The 17,439-nt window shown below is 40.9% G+C and overlaps 1 protein-coding gene across 3 annotated transcripts in view; it reads right to left on the reverse strand.

The window, feature by feature from the left end:
- Nucleotides 1–17,439, reverse strand: part of ROBO2 (roundabout guidance receptor 2) — a 606,994-nt gene that overhangs the window by 83,910 nt on the left and 505,645 nt on the right. For all 3 annotated transcript variants that reach the window (XM_066622392.1, XM_066622390.1, XM_066622391.1), the window contains 4 exons: nucleotides 16,715–16,880; nucleotides 14,621–14,787; nucleotides 9,258–9,379; nucleotides 973–1,204 (listed from right to left, as the gene is read on the reverse strand). In XM_066622392.1, the coding sequence (XP_066478489.1) occupies nucleotides 973–1,204; nucleotides 9,258–9,379; nucleotides 14,621–14,787; nucleotides 16,715–16,880 (687 nt within the window). The remainder of the gene's footprint in view (nucleotides 1–972; nucleotides 1,205–9,257; nucleotides 9,380–14,620; nucleotides 14,788–16,714; nucleotides 16,881–17,439) is intronic.

Below are 17,439 nucleotides of genomic sequence, written 5' to 3' on the forward strand. Positions count from 1 at the left end.
GAATTTATTTCTGAGGTGATGTGCATAGGATAGCCCAATCCTATCCAATTTTCCAGCACCGGTGAAGCCGCAATGTAGCCCCAAGGTAAGGGAATAAATGTTCCCATACCTTAAGGAGGCCTCTGTGACTGCTACCCCACCACAAGATGCAGTGCATGCCCCATTGGCACAGCTGCACCGGCACTGGAAAATTGGATAGGATTGGGCCCTAAGTAATTTAAGGAATATAATTGAAAATAAAGACTAAAATTTTTTTGAACTCTCTCCTATATACTGAGTTAATGCTTTCTTTACAACTTCAAAATCTCTTTCCTGAAGACAGCTTCCCAAGGGGCAACTATGCTACTCTTTTACAACAGGAACAACAAAATGTCTTGTGGCAACTTGAAGCCTGAAAAATATTAGCACAAAATTTTGAAGAAGATATTAGATGAAGTAGACTGTAGTCCACAAAAAACATATGCTGTAATAAATGTGTTATTCTTTAAGATAATAAAATATACTATATTGTCCTTCCTGGAAAGGCTCGTTGATATATAAAATTTTAGGGGGTGGGTTTGTCCAACATCTATCTGACTTCACATAACTTCATTAGCTTCTTTGTTGCCCATTCAAGACATATGGAGGATCTTTTGGAGCTCCTGCTCCTCCAATAAGAACTGCTTATTCCTACCTCCAGCTTTCTTTTATTTAACCAGTTACTGACTCACAAGAGGACCTGTCCTCTTATTCCATTTGTGCTAATTCTATTATGTGTAGAAATATAATGAATTAAAACAAAGTGGGATGCAACTGACCACATTTAGCTACCAAGGTATACAAATGTGGAGCTCTTATTGCACATATGGAACTTCACGTACACATGAAGAAAAACAGAACCACCACTGCTGGTGCAAAGCTCCATATGAAACACCAGATCATTACAACGGACTTATCAAAATGTGAGGGCTTTATTAAATAGTTTTTTCTTACCTTCTTCAGTGGTACGGGCAGATTTTGATTCACTGTCCATTCCTTGGAACTCATTGAAATATGGTCGAACTTTTATTTCATAAGTAACTCCTTTTTTCAAGTTGACAAGGACAGTGCTACGCTCTGCAGGAACTTTGACCTCCAGAATCTGCCAGGCAGTAGGGGAAGGTAATCCTGAAGTCTGACGATATATAACTCGATAACCTTGAATGAACTGAGATTGGCGGTCAACCTGAAAGAATATTAACATAAATATTCTCAAGTTACTAATCTTCTCTTGACAGAATTCAGCTTGGTAATGAAAAACTTCTACCCTGTGATATTTATTTTTAAAAAAAATCATACATAATTTACTGTACTAGAGATACAAGTACTTTTCACCTCCTGTAATTAGCAAGTTGTATAACAGCCCAATCCTAGCTAACTATTTATGACAGTGGAACCGTTTTGCTGTCACCAACGGTCATATGATGGTGCAAATGGAAATGGTGTTGGTGACCCACTGCCACTAATGGCTACCCACAAGAACATTTGTAAGTCATTATGGGGGGTGGGCAGTAGGAGGAATGGGGTGGGAAGGGAGAGGAACCGGAGAGTTTCAGGGCAGGGAGGGCAGGAGGAGGAACGGGGAAGGAGAGAATGGATCCTGGCAGCAGTGACTTGTGCTGATATCCTATCCACACTCCCTCTTACTCTCCTTCCCAGCAAAATAGCTGGTAAAGATATGAGGAAACCCATTAGGGAAGCAGAAATGTACCCTGAGGTAAGGTAATGAAAGTTTCCTAACCTTGAGGAGGTCTCCATGATTGCCCCCTCTTCAGTATGCAATGCATGCTCAATTGGTGCAGCTCCACTGGCTCCGGGGGAGTTAGGATTGAGCCCAAAGTGAAGCACAGAGCTGTCTAAACAAATCTGTAACTTTGTTTCCAAGACCAGTAAACAAGGGTTTGTGCAATAGTCAAGAAAAGTGTGAAAAAATGCAAGGAGTACATTCAGTCTATCCATGTGGTCATATAGCCAACTGAGTGGCTAATTCAAGTCAGAAAGCTGGGATTCGAGAATATTCTTCACTCTCTTGACATTTTGAGAAGTTCATCAAAGCATGAGAATTTCAGAATTCTATTGGTCTGGGCATTATCAAGAATGAGTGACTGCAAAGACCTAAACCATTTTCCCAATATCAATTACCCTTACTAAACTCTCTTTATATTCTTCATTAACTTATTCAATATGAGATCAAGATCTTATGACAGGATAAGCAAAACACAAGGAACAAGAAAACAAGGAACAGAAATCACATTTATGAGATCAAGACATAAATTCTTTTTATCACAACTGCCATTGTTAAAAACCTTGCAACATATATTATAACAATGTTAAGTTTGCATTTTATAAACTTCTCTAGATATACTTTAAAGGAATTTATGTACTGAACGAGGGACATAACTCACAATAATAGCTTGTTAATACTGAAAGAATCAAGCTGTGTTTTTAAGAAGAACATTAAGCAGCTGCTTCCAAATGAAAGGAGTCTGTAAATCAGGACAAATTGTTTTATCCACATTTGAGTTTCATTAATTAAATGTTTTATGGACACAGAGACTTTATGAACATAGTGTTTACCACAAAACCAACTTTCGATTCCTCTGAATAGTTGGTTATGCAGACTCAATCTATAGCATATAATGCAAAAAGTCATATTTAGCAACTTCCTTATATATTAATGTTTATATATTAATGTTTAAGATGCCAGTGGCTCCCAACGTCACCTCAGGGAAAGGGGACATTCATTCCCTTCCTCTAAGTAAGGGAAGTAGCCCCACAATGGGGCTACTCAACTCTGTACCAGCTATTTAGTTGGTGCAGAGTAAAGCAGCCCTGTGTCGAGCCAAGAGACCCAGCCGAGGCTACTGATCTGGCGGAGCTGAGCTCTGCTGGTCTCGCTTTGCTCCCGCCCTCTATCTCCCCCCCGCAATCTACCTATTCCTGCAATGCCTGAGCCCCCCTTCCCCCACCCGGAATGCCTCCCCCTATGCCTCACTCACCACTCCATCACCCAGCAGTTGCCACCCGGTGGGTTCGCACTGAGCCAGCACTGGCCCTGCACTAGCCTGGTGGTGTCACAGGCGTGCCTTACAACATGTTTATGACAGCGAGCTGGCACAAACCAGTCTGGATCAGGCCCTTATATGCTTAATTTCTTCATCAGAGATAATTCTAAATATATTTTCATATATCAAAGAAGTGGACAACAAAGGAACTTTAAAATGATAATTTAAGAACTAGTAGTTCATCACAAGCATTTTTGAGTGCTACTTTTAGGTTATGCAAGTTATACTACACAACAGGTCCCTTAGTAAGACATATGAAACAGCTGTTTGTTTCCAGTGAGTAAGATAGGATTACAGTCTTACTGAACAAAACCAGCTTACTTCCAAGAAAAATAAATAACAGTTTTCAAACACCTCTAGTGATAAATATCATCACCATAATGTTTGATACTGCCATAAAACATTGTTGAACTGTTTTGCTTGCATAGTCAAACTATAAATGATGTTCACTAATAAAGAATACAGACAGCTTCTACAGAAGACGATGTGCAAGATACTTGTTAGCCCAGTGATAATGTCAGATAAGATTCTCCCTATCCCCTATCAGTGTCATACAAGAAATATCAAAATCATAGACCAGGGTTTCTCAAACTGTGGGACCTGACTGTTGGTGGGTCATGAAGCTTTAGCTGATAGCTAAGAAGGCAAATGCAGGGAGCCCTAGGGAAACTGAGTCATACTGTGTGTTTACTCAGAAGTAGGTGAACTTGTCAATTGGAAAGAGCAGGTAAGAGGAATCCAACAACACCAGAATGGTCCTTATCGGATGCACAAACCCTCAGTGGCTTCCCTGGTCCTCCTAATCCTTTTAAAGGCTATAAAATGTCACTTCTGGTTTTCCTCCAAAAAACAGAAGTTGTGTTTTTCGCCCTTAGGAGGCATTCTGAAGACTGCAGAGGCCACGGGCAGATATACACAAACTCTGCGGACTTCGGAAAGTCCTCTGGAGGCAAACATAGCACAGCTCCAGTCACCTTCGGAGCAGAGGGGGTCCTGGGCTTTCCCATGTCCAGGGCCACCTCTGCCATTGCTGCCTCCTGCCCCTGACCGGGAAGTAACTGCAGTGACGTCATCACTGCAATTACTTCTGTGCAGCTGCCTCCTCCATTCCCCTATTAAAAAAAGGGGGAAGGAGGGACGCAGCCCAGGCTGCGATGGAGCCTTTCACATCGCTTCTAAGTGGTGTGAAGAGCTCCATTTGAGCATTTTGGAGCTGCTGGAAGCAGCACCCATCACAGAGGTGAGCACTGCTTCCAGGAGGTGGGTGGGGCTCACCTTCAGGCCACTGCTTCTTATAGCCCCAAAGCACTCTGATGGAGCCTTTCGCTCCACTTAGAAGAAGCATGAAAGGCTCCCATGCAGCCAGGGAAATGACGCACATCTCCTCCAAAGTCAGAGAAAGCGTGTATCGCTTCCTGCCATGTCTGAAGATCGTCCTTCTCTCCTTTTGGGAAAGGAGAGGGGCACAGCCCTCAGACACCGCTGGGAACCTATCTTGGTGCGCTGACTCTCTAGGTCGCCCTCTCCTCTCCTCCTCCTCCTATAAAGGAGAAGGGGGGCAGCCCAGTCCAGCACTAAATTGTCAGCAGCGATTCTGGGTCGCCCCTTCCTCTGTTGGGAAAGGCGAATGAAGCCAGCGGAGCTGCTGGCTTCTTTTGCTTTAAAAAAAACCAAGACAAATGAGCAGTGGTGGGGGTGAGGCTGGCAGTGGCGCCCCCAGAGGGGCAGCACCCGGGACATTTGCCCCTGTTGTCCTCTCTAGGTCCACCACTGCTTTGGAGGTCTTAAAGGGCCAAAAACTGCGGATTTGGTTATCCAGTTTTTTATATCCGTGGGGGGGGGGGTGCGTTGGAGAACAGATTCCCTGCAGATAATGAGACCCCGCCTGTACTTTGCATGTAATTTTAAACAATTATATGCTAAGATACTTCAACAATGCTGTAAGTTTGTCTTATATGCCTGTCTGAAAAGGATGAGAATTATAAAAAAAAATAGTATGTACTGAAAACTGCTAATGCAACTAATTCTATGAGCCACATTTTCAAGATGTGGATCTGCTAAGAGCTATTATATAACCAGTCACTACCACAATGACTGGGGCCTTTCCCCTCTTTATTGCACTTTGCTAAATATCTCATTTAAACTTTAAAACATGATACCGCTAAATTAAAATCCTGCAGTCGAATTCAGCATTTAGGATTATGTGATGGACATTCTGTATGAAAAACTCATGCGAGTTACTTGTACAGGGTGTTGCCGAATCATCTCACAGTTATGAATAACGAATTTCAGCTTTTTGGCTTCTGGTGAAATTCCAGAGCTTTTTATTCATGTATTATATTTCTGTAAACAAATATCTTCAGGCAACAAAAGATAATTTCCTTGTCATATCCAATGTCTTTAGAATTTATTCTCAGTGGCATATTTATTAAGATCATAAGGCAGCTAATTAAAAACTATAATGCAGAACTCATTACAATTGCCACTGATTGCAACTAAAGCTGAGCAAAAACATCAAAAAAAATTAAATGCCAAGGGATTTTTAAACTCTTTTTTTGGTCCCAGAAGTACCATAAAAAGAAAGCAGTTTTTTAGATTAATCTACTATTTCAAATTATTCAACACTTTTGGCGGTCTTTGTAATCAAATGAACTAATCATATGTAGCTTCAGTAACTATTATGTATTATCTAAGGCAAGTGATAATTTTTGTGTTATCGAGACAATGGCAGGCCACATGTTAACAATGCTGTTCCCTAATTAAGTGAATACTGAAGCAAGATAGATATAATGTGTCTGATTTTAATTCAAGAAGAGCATGAGCTTGACTTCACTAGTAATTTTGCATGTCACATTTATTGTCAGACCAACTGTATATCACTTCCGGGGAAGCGATAAAAAACTTTATTGGATTCTGCAGGTGGTACTATGACCCAAATTCCAACATGTGCATGAGGTTATGGGTGAAGAGAGATGACAACTGACCAAGTAGTAACATATTATAATGCACATGTAACCACTTGTTAAAACTCCTCTTAAGTGTTATACAATGTATTGAGGAAAATGTTCTTTAGGTTTCTTATAATATACAAATGTGCAAGACTCCCCTTGCTACTTGACAAAGTGACCTAATTTATCACTTAGAAAACTAATTATCTGCACTGTCCTATCAAGCGGTACACATAATCAGAAATCCAGGCTATTGGGAAACTGGTAAGATTCTCCATATTACCTGGCAGGTCAGTAAAGGTAAATGGTTTATCAAGTAGTTACATGACAGGACATGACATAGGCAAATTGTTTTTAAATGCACATGATATTATATTATCACTTGGTAAAAGAGTCATCTATATTAACCCTAAATTGTTAGCAAATGCAAAGATCTTCAAGTGCACAAGCTAATTTCCTTCAAGCTGCTTACTTTAAGGCAGGGGTCTCAAAATCCCAGCCCAGGGGCCAGATGCGGCCCGCAGCAAGACTCTTTCCGGCCCATGGCCAACCTCTTGTCCCCTGAAAACCTCTGGCCCACTCAACTGGACATAACCAGAACCGTGCTCTGATTATGTCCAGAAAGTGTTCTGAGGGCCAGAGAGGTTGAATGAATGAACCCATTCATTCATTTATTCACTCATCTAAGTTCCATCTCTAATTTATTTATTTAAATTTTACATTTAAAAATTTTTTCCGGCCCTTCACACCACGCCAGATATTTGATGCGGCCCTCTGGCCAAAAAGTTTGGAGACCCCTGCTTTAAGGAAAAACATCTTGGGAATCTTGGATTGCGGCCTCTGATTTGTTTATAACTCAATGTAGATTTTACAGATTCTTATAGATTCAGATAGAACAACAGCATATCAGAAGTGTGAAGTTCAGATTTACAATATGACTGTTCAACTTTTAAAAGGCTCACTCAGGTATTGTTTTTGTAAAGTTAGTGTACACTAGCCTATCAGAGGCAGCCATTATGCAATATTTGCTTGACAAAGGTAACTGCTGTACTGCTTCACAATCATTTTCTAACCACTCTGCATTCCATTGTATTTTGAATGCATGAAGTTATACAGTTTTTATTTTTCACACTTTCTTTTAAGCAGTCAGATTAAATAAATTTAAATTTAAATAAAAGAATGGGAAAAAAAGTTGCAAACCTAATTACATTATAGGAACATATTGAATGGATAAAACTGCTGTGCAACTGTAGAACTGGTTTGGTATGTAAATTAAATACACAGAAAAAAGTATTTTCTAGACTAAGAAAGTCTTGCTGCTTGGTGGTGGTGATGTTAAATATTCTTGTGCTCCTATTTAATTAACATTATGTAGTGCTACAGTATGTCAATGTGTGAGGTTTTTGTACTGTTCGAATATAAAATGATTCAGCAGAGAGGGTAGGGTAATTTCAACTCTTAAAAGGAATAGAATTGAAAAACAGAAAGTGGGAGTGGCAGGTGCTTGCTTGTCAGCAATCAGAATACCAAAAGTCTTGCTGCCTGCAATCTGCCAAACTAGATTCCAAACCGCAAGACATAAAAACAAAGTGTCATCATTCATTTGGCATTTGTCATCCAGTTGTACTGGGTCTTTATGTTAAGTTAATAATCCTGGCTTCATTCTCTGGATAATATGGATGTTATTCCGGATACTCTTGTTAATTAATTGGTTTTGTCCTGGGTGCTGGAAACTTTTTAATTAGCTGTTCTGGCTTTTCTCTTCCTTTTCTCTTTCCTCCCTGCAGCAATTTTCACTTGTCTCTAGTGGGTATTGTGTGCTGCTTGGTTGGTATTGGGTCACTGCTTTTCTCCTCTAGCATGTAAATTGGAATTAGTAATCATAATAATTGTTGTTTTGCTTAGCAGCAAAACCTCTCTCCTTTTGCTTTGTGGAAAAACGTAGCAAAAAGAGATGCTGCTCATTTAAACTTGAGGTTGGGTTAACCTATCTTATATTGCCTTGCATGGAGACAAAATTTCTTCTCCGCCAGACTTCACAAGACCCTGATGTTGTAGTGTGGTGTGTGAGGACATGACCTCCACAAACTCCCCTTCAAATCTGCCTAAAGCAGTCATATCCCTTGAACCTCAAATGAGAATGGACCTTTGTGTGAACTTAATGAAATATGCCTTCACCAGGCCTGAATCATCAGGGTGCCCAAGTGCTTAGGGCAAGCCGTGGCTGTATGTCACACTGCTCCACCACTTCTTAAATCTGTGTAATACATCTCCTGATATATTTATCCTCACATGTCTTAAATAAACATATGAAAATTCAGTATTCATTGCTTCCAACCCTACAGCAGATTTCATCTTACAGAAATATCTTGCTTCTAGCACTCTGCTCTGCCTTAGTGAATAGTTCTCAGATTTCCCATCTGGGATGCTCTTTCTTTCCTCTCTGTAGGGAAACTGCCTGAAGGACAGAGAGTTGTTCATTGAGAGACCCAGAAATTTTCTGCTTCTATGGTTACAAATTTTTTCCCTGAAGTAGTGGAAAAAGAAATGCTACATTTTGAAGTTCTGTCTTTAACAGCACTAAATCTGCTCATTTCACTGTTTTTACAGAAACATTACAGGTAATGGCAAGAAGATGGTGGCTTTGATACCACTGATGCTTGTACTGCATTCTGTGTCTTAAGCATGAAAAATCAGAGAATGTCCTTTAGGAAGGCAGCAGGATGACTACAAGGGTCATCAGAAACAGGGAAGTAGAGTCTTGCGGGAAGGCCCACTGCATTGATTTAAACAGGAGAGTAATATTAAAAAATCACTGGATATCATGCAGAAGGGGTAAACATGCTGAAGAAGCTTGTAAATATCATTGACACTTTCGTATACTTTTCAAGACACATTCTACTAAGACCACTTCATTGTAAAAACTATGCATATAGGTTGAACTCTCAAGTTTTCCTCCTCCTTCTACTGGAGGAAGATTTCTTGTCCCAAAGGAAGAATTATCCTGCAGAGAAAGAAAATCTTAGGATCCAAACCACTGTTAAGATGTTGTGTGCTGCATACCTAACCTTCTGAATCTGCCTGGCTTTGAAAGAAAAAAAAAGTATACTAATACCAATATCTGCAGGGCTATCTCTGCCTATTTTAATAGCCAAAAAGAATTATAAAGCACAGACAATAAGCTCAGAAAGATATTTATTGAGTGTATACTCCACATAAGTCTTACCGTCCAAGTCACTTGAACTGTGGTGGGGGTCAGGACAACAGGATTGTGCAGTCGCACTATCACATCTCCCAGCTCTTTCTGGACCTGTCTGTGATCGACACCTTGTGCTGGAGGGCTGATATCTGTCAGGTAAAGAGCACATGTGCACACACAAATTATCTTAATGGGAAGAGTCACTCAGAAAAATCAATTCATTATGACAACTGAAAAGTGTAATGATCTTGATTTAAACATTTTTACTAAATTTAGTTTATTTGAAACAATGCAGTAGATAAGAGAATGTAGTGAGGAAATGTTTTCTCTTATAAACCAAATAAAGTGTATTTTTTTGTTATATATGAAGCCAATTTAACCATTAGGGATAAATTCTTCCATCTTTTTAATGGTACATTAGATGCATGACTGAATATTCTGAAACACTCAATTAGCCTTGATTTTTGCCATGAACCTGCAGGTCAGACTTTTATATTATATAAACAAACTGATACAAAAGGAAGAGATTTGCCTCCATCTAAAATTGTGTGCGTTATTTGCTAAACTAAATCACAGTTTATTCAACTCCTTTCTTTCTGGTTGTATCATGGATATAAAAAAGTCAACAAATGGTAGAAACTGGCAAAAAGTATTTTTAACAGCAAGTTTCTTTGTTCAGTATTACTTAAGTTTCTTCCTGCACATTTGAAAGGGATTCAAAATGCATGGCAGCAAAACGCTTAGTATGCAATCTGCCACATAGCTCTTTCCCCTACCCCCCCCCCACTCACCTGCCACTGAAATGTAATTTAACTTGGATTAAACTTGGCAGATTTGCTGCCATAATGACTACCTTACAGATCTTGTAAGTCTTTGCAGGATAGAGGAGGGAGCAGCAATGGTGCTCCCACGATCATGCTGCTAAGGGAGGAAAAAGTCCTTTTAAAACTTTCTTGGGGTCGCTATGGCCCTTCAGAGGGTGTGGGGAGCCCGCAGCCTTGTCTGCATGCCTCTCCACACCTCAGAAGTGCTCCAAAATGTAATCACAACCCAATTCCAGTTTCTGGATGAAAACCTGAAGTGGGTTGTGATTATGTTTTGGAGCAGTTCAGAGGTGCGGGGAGGCTCGCAGACAGGTTGCAGGCTCTCCATGCCCTCTGGAGGGCCACAGCAACCCCCAGTAAGTAGCCCCTTTTCCCTGTTGGCAGCACAATCATGGGAGTACTATCACTGTTGTCACCCTACTCCTTAAGGGGGGGGGGGAACAGCCCGTGACTGGAGCATCACGATGCCTTAGTATAGGAACAGCTGCCTTACAGGTATGCAATGTATTCACATAGTAATGCCGCAGGTTGTCAATGATTGTTCATTACTGAACATCATGTGGAAGCTTACATGTGTGAATGAAGAATCAGTTATGTCTTCCCAACAATAACTTATCAGGTTCTGTCAGCTAATAATACTAACAATTTTTGTGAGGAAGAAAGCAGCTTTTTCCCCACTGTTTACAACAGTTTGAAAGCACAGAGAAACCTGCAGAGGGGTCATGAGCTCCCCAGACTCTCTTGAGAGCCATAGCAATCCCCAGGTAAGTTTAAAAAAATCCTTTTGTCCCCAGCAGAGTCGCAATCATGGCCTTCAAGCCACCGCCATCATTGTCACCCTACCCCTTTAAGGGGGCAGCAACAGAGATTCTTTGATTGGGGCCTTGTGACGCCCCAAGTTGGGAACCTCTGGAGTAGGAGGACTAGAGCCCAATCATAATCCCCACCCCACCCTGCTGATGCAGCAGTGCCAAAATATCTACTGCTGCATACTGTGGGGGGCAGCTGCACTCTCCTCTGGGCAAGAGAACAATCAATACCTTACCTGGGGCAAGCCTCTGTGGTGCCTCACTATTGGTAGGGAAACTTGAGTTAGAAGTATTTCAATTTTTTTTAAAAAAAAGTATTTAGAATATATAAAATGGTAATTGCTATAGTTCTTCCAATGTAGAAAGGGTTCAGATCTTAAGTGTGCTTACTCAAGAGTATATTCCATTAGGAATTTCAGTATTACTTGGTCTCTAGCAAATCTGCTTAGGAATACAGCCTGAAGCCTCTGGTCATAGTTACTTATTGCAACTGATATCATGCATCATTGCTTTTAGCTGATTCTTTCTTTTGAAATGGCTAGTGTGAAAAGGCATTTTCTTGGATGTCAGCTTCTTTTGTGAGACTGGGCTAGATGTGAGCACCATTTGAAATTACATCAAAACATTATGCTAAGTGTCACTTGGATTCATTATTTAATTTCACGAAACTCTCGGATACCACAAAGGCTGTCAATGTTATACATGCAAGAGCACATGTGGCTGGCAGACAGCTTGTGAAAATAGAACCTACAACGTGCATAGAAAGTAAAGAAAAGAACTGTTTTAATGAAGTAAAATCTTTTGTCAGTCTGTCAGGTGAAAAGAATAAATTTGACATATTGATGCAAAATGTGGTCCCTCCTTAAAGAGATGGGTGATATTAGCAACTTAAAGGCCAGCATACAGACACTCTCAGAAAAGGCCACAGGAGGCAAGTAGATTGTTTTGCAGACTTCATCTGATTCACTGAATAGATGACAATAATTTGAGGTCTTTCTCAAAAAACAGGCCAATGCCAACTCTAGCAAACTTATATAATCCATATTATTTGTTACACCATTATGACATGTACTTAGGACTTCAGCTAACATTAGGCAAGTATCATGATGACATGCCTGTACTATGGAGGGAAAACTACAACCAAGCTGCATGTTATGCAAGGGATAAGTTCTAAAGTCAGTATGTAAGGTGAAATAGGTTGTAGACAAAATTACCATTGAAAATCCCTGGAATCACTTGCATTTATGGGTTATGTTGTATGAAAAATACCATGTCTTTAAAAACTAGAATCGCACTTATGAGGGATGCACAGGAACCGACTGAGGAAACAGCAGATTAATGTCTCCTGTTCACTCTACAACATAAACTCACTGAATGGAATGGTGGGCAGAATTGCTCACAATATTTAAATTGTTTTCTCTCCCCCCCCCCCAGCAAATATACTTGAATTTGTATAAGTCACTGGTTCTCAAACTTTTAGCACTTGGACCCACTTTTTAGAATGAGAATCTGTCAGGACCCACTGGCAGTGATGTAATGACTGGAAGTGACATCATCAAGCAGGAACATTTTTGACAATCCTAGACTGCAATTCTACCCACACTTACCCAGGAGTAAGTTCCATTGACTATCATTGTTAAAAGCCTATACATAGTAGCCTGTTCAAAGTACCTATCTGTAACATTTCCCCAAATGCAGTCACATACCATGGTGGCATCAAGTCTAATAGATTAAAAATAAAATATTGAAATGAATGGGACCCACCTGAAATTGGTTCGCAACCCACCCTAGTGGGTCCTGACCCACAGTTTGAGAAACACTGGTATAAGTTAAATGCACAAATGACACAATTCCAAGGTATAGCTAATGTTGCCTATTTCTTTTATTTACCATATTTCTATTCTGCCTTTCTCCTCCTGATGGGACCCAAAGTGCCTATGAGCTACAATTTATGGGCTCCTTTCTCAACTTCTCAAGCTTTCTGATGCAGATTGCAGTGGTCTCATACCACATATAAAGAAAGATCTTCAATTAATCACAAGTTCAAAGGCTCTGAAAGGTCCCACCATATGTAACATCTAGTTACCAGCACATGGAAGCAATGGTGCATAATGTAATGTGCTGGAAATAGAAAAGCCTTCCGATCACTTTAACAGAAAACATTCCTATTCTCCAAATAAATCATCGTAATTGTGCTGGGCACACAGTCTGGTACCCTGAAAATGTTCTTCAGGAGCTGGATGGTAGGACACAGAGGGACTCCTAGTAAACTACAGGGAGTGAAGGAGATAGTTTCTCAGACTTCACTGAATTTAGATTTCCCTAAGGGATGGCAGTAGCTTGAGACATTCATCCGACATCCTGGGAACTGGCCTTTGTAATCCTGCCTCTGCCTCGGTGTGTACAAAGGATGTCTGGAAAGAGCTATCAACAGCAATTTAGCAAAGTTAGGACATGTGAATTTTAACCACATTATAGTCAGATACAAGGAAAAGATTTCTGCCAATCACTAGTTTCTGTGTTAGAGGGGAAATTCTGAGAAAATACTGCTTTCACTCAAAAACCAGCAATGGGGGCCTTATGCAGTGTGATCTGGATTACAAAACATTCACTCTGATCTAGATAAAGGTATCCATACAAAATGAATTTCAAGACACAAATCTGTTCTCCACATGTGAATCTGTGGGGACAGTGGTAGCATGGTTGAATTCCTCTAGAAAACTATTAAACAGCAGATAAGACAATTCACAAATTGTACCCTTATGGTTCAACATTCTAGCACTACTAACATCACACCAAAATATATTTCAGATCGGATATATTTCTCAGAATATGCTGAAATTATTAGTTCAGGAGAAGTAAAACATTTTGAAATTCATTTTTCACTTTGATTTTCAAGGAGTGAACATACAGCAAACACATCTGTCAAAACGTCTGGAACCGTCTCCCAGAACAGGTGTGGGATGCTAAACTGGCAAAATGTAGAAGGTCTATGTATGTTGAAGAGATAGTGGTCTACACAGGTTCTTCCTGATGGTCAGTCTGTTTTTCCATTGTTAATATTTGGGATAAAGCGCTGAGTCATGCTTCATTATTTTCCATGTATTAGTAAAAATGTCTCTCTTTGCCTTATCATGTCAGGAGATGTTCTGGGCACTGAGCCAAGATCATGGCCTGGATGAGGCAAAATTCCAGGGAACTGCATCAAGAATTTTCCTCAAGATTCTCTATAAAAGGGGGTTCCTTGTCTCTGTACTCAAAAATAACTTTTATCCTTTAGGCAATACAGATGGTGGGCAGCCCAATGTTGAGCTGCCACTGCATCCAACGCTGCCACTGCATCCAGCGTGCCCCAGGCAGCTGCTGCTGCCTCCTTGAAAGAAGGAGACTTTTGTCCCCTTCTCCTGGATAAGGTGAGTAGCCCTGCAACCCAAGGGTCAGCATAGAATTAAGAGCCTCTGTGTCAGGCAGGTGGCCCAACAAGGAGGCTCAGGATCTGGTCGAGCAAAGTTCCACTGGTCCCACCTCCCTCCCACCCTTTCCCCAACATCCCTCCGCCTCCCCCCTCCCTGGAGTGTCTCACCCCCGCCTCCCTCCACACGCCTACCTACCTCTCCGCTGTACAGCAGTCCACGCCACTGCTGAGCAGTGGACCTCCAGTGCTCCACCAGTGCAGAGGCACTTTATCTCAGGTATCTCAGTTACTTTAGCTAAAAAAGCTACTTTATCAGTTACCTGAAAAGTCAAAAGCAGTTACCTTGTGTTCGGACAGGATCTGACATGGTGCTTGGATCACTCAAACCTTGTGAGTTAATAGCTCTCACCATAAACAGGTAGATTGTATTTGGACGGAGTCCTCTCACTGTGTAAGGTGTTGTTTTTATGTGGTTAGCAACCGTTTGCCAGCTATTACTCACTGACTGACTGCAACAGAAATATATTAAGAGACTAAATAAAAATAATACAAAATAATTCAAAGTTTGGAAATGTACAGAGCAGAGCTCAATTTTGTGTCAGCGATAACCAAAATGGCAAAAGTTTAAAATACAATTAAATTATAATTGTATAAGTATAAAAAACTATAAAAACAATTAAATGGTTCTGACCATTTCAGCTGAAGTGACAGAAAGTACAAAACCAAAGCAAAGTTGTTCATAAAGAGTGATTGCTTTATTAATGTTGATAGTTATTTTAAAAAATTCTCTGTAAAATAAGGCTGAGAGGGTGACACATTAAGGGCCCAATCCTATCCAACTTTCCAGCACTGGTGCAGCAGTAACGCAGCTCCAGGGTAATGGAACAAATGTTCCCATACCTTGAGGAGGCCTCTGTGACTGCCTCCCCACCACAGAATGCAGTGCATGCCCCACTGGTACAGCTGCACCGGCACTGGAAAATTGGATAGGATTGGGCCCTAAGTGCCTTCTTGAACAGACATCTTGGAACAAATCAAATCCTCAAAAATATTTTTAAAAAATATGAAAACCATACTAAACGTCTTTTGCTGAATGACTTTGCTCACATCCATTAAGTTTACATGCAAAGTTACACCACCTAAAACACACACTTGCAAATGGGTAGCTACTTTTACTGAATTGAATTACTGAATAGCATCACACCTTAGTTGTGCTATGAAATCTCTCTCCACAGAAATATACAATGGAATGCCACAGCAGTTGAGTGCTAATAAAAATGGACACAATCAGAAGGCTGTTGGAAAATAGGTGACAGCAGCAGACTGTTGGCTGCCCTTTGCTATTGCCATTGCTCTCCACTGCCTCCCAGAAAGTCACATTTCCAATAACCATTGATGGGGGTAGTTGGCATGCACACACTCTTTGCAAAGCATGGGGGTATAGTGCCACTGAGGCACCCTCACAGGAATGTTGCCCTAAGCCCACTACTCTTGCTGACGCACTTGGCCACTTGAAACCACAAAATAAACCAAATTTTGTTTGGTAATAAACATGGCCTGAAGCTTCAGGAGCTTATGTGCACTATCTTCCCCACCCCCCTTGCCTTCTCAGGTCTGACGTAGTTTTGACATCATCATCCTGGTTTGGATAAACAACAGCTCTGGATTGTCATTCTACACCTAGCAGCTGTTTATACAATTCAGTCTTGGTTTCACTTCCTGGTTTGTAAACCACAGTTAAACAGCAGCTAAGATGACATGTGGAACTATTGTTTAACCAAACCAAGATTCTGAAATATGAGTTGAGGAAGTAAGAGAACAGAAGAGGAGCGGCATGTGGGCTTGCGAGACTTCAGGTTGCATTCACAAACTATGGGTGCAATCCTATCCTGCGCTGGAACAGGCAAACCAGGAGACTTGTGCTGTATCCAGCGCAGGATAGGGGCCATAAGCGGCTTAGCCAGAGGTAAGCGAAAACTTTTCCTCTTACCTCTGGGTAAGAGATGGCCCCAATGGGTCTCCTTGGACTTGTGCCACCTCTGGAGGTGGCACGAGTCCAAGGAGAGCGAAGCGGCTTCAAGCCGCTCCATTCTCCCCAGGATCCCAGTCCCGCCTCCCACTCCCCACCTGCCCGCCCCGGGGCTGCCCACCACCCGCGCTGCCCAGGAATGTCTCCCTTCCTCCTCCTCCCCACCTCCCCCATGTCTACCTTTTGTTCTTTCGTCAGCTCATCTGAGCTGACTCAAGACACTGGGAGGAAGCCAGTGTGAAGGCTTCCGTCAGCCTCCACAGGCCGGTGCTTCAGGGAGCGCCGGCCTGGACCGGCCTAACGATCTGTTAGGATTGCGCCCTATGACTTGTTTAGTTGCCTGAACCAGCCAAAACACGTAAAATGAAAGTTATAATGGAAGATATGAAGGAAGAATTTTAACATACCTAAAAGCCTCAATAATATATGCACTAGTTGGTAGATTACCAGGAGTGCCTGGCTGCCATGACAAAGTAACACTGTTTTTAGTGACATCAGTGACCTGAGGCTTGGACGGTGGCCCAGGGAGGTCATTTGAATCATAATTTCTACTGACTGCTGCTCCCCCTGTCTCTGCAGAAGACAAAAACGGCCACATTTTAATAATCTCATCAGTTTTGTAAAGAACAAAATAAAAACAAAAGTTCAAAAAAGATATTTAAAATACATAGTATAATATCCCAAACTGAAAGGAACTAAGATAAAATAATACCGAATATGCATGTTGCCTGTGAGAAGATCTCACTTTCACACTCAGTTTGGTAATATGCAGCTTCTTCATGTCCATAACGTTCAAATGTTGCTACATTTTCCTGCAAGTCTCCTTTAATAGTATTTCAAGTATAATGTTTGCACATGGTGACAACAATTGCTATACTACTTGATAATCCTCACACCTTCACAGTTTTACCTTGTGAAATGCATTCGCAAAAAAATGCCTATCTGGATTTTTAATAAGGAATATGGAACAGAAGAACATGTTACGACCCTAATATCAATTCAAGCCACCACAAAACAAAATGAATACATGAATGAAATCTCTGAAACTTGTTTTACTCAAATGTGCTTTACTGAAATCTGATTTCTGAAAGCAGACCTACAATCCGCATGTTTTAAATAAATTAATACAGTA

This window comes from Tiliqua scincoides, chromosome 3, assembly GCF_035046505.1.
Source record: "Tiliqua scincoides isolate rTilSci1 chromosome 3, rTilSci1.hap2, whole genome shotgun sequence".
Taxonomy (NCBI): domain Eukaryota; kingdom Metazoa; phylum Chordata; class Lepidosauria; order Squamata; family Scincidae; genus Tiliqua; species Tiliqua scincoides.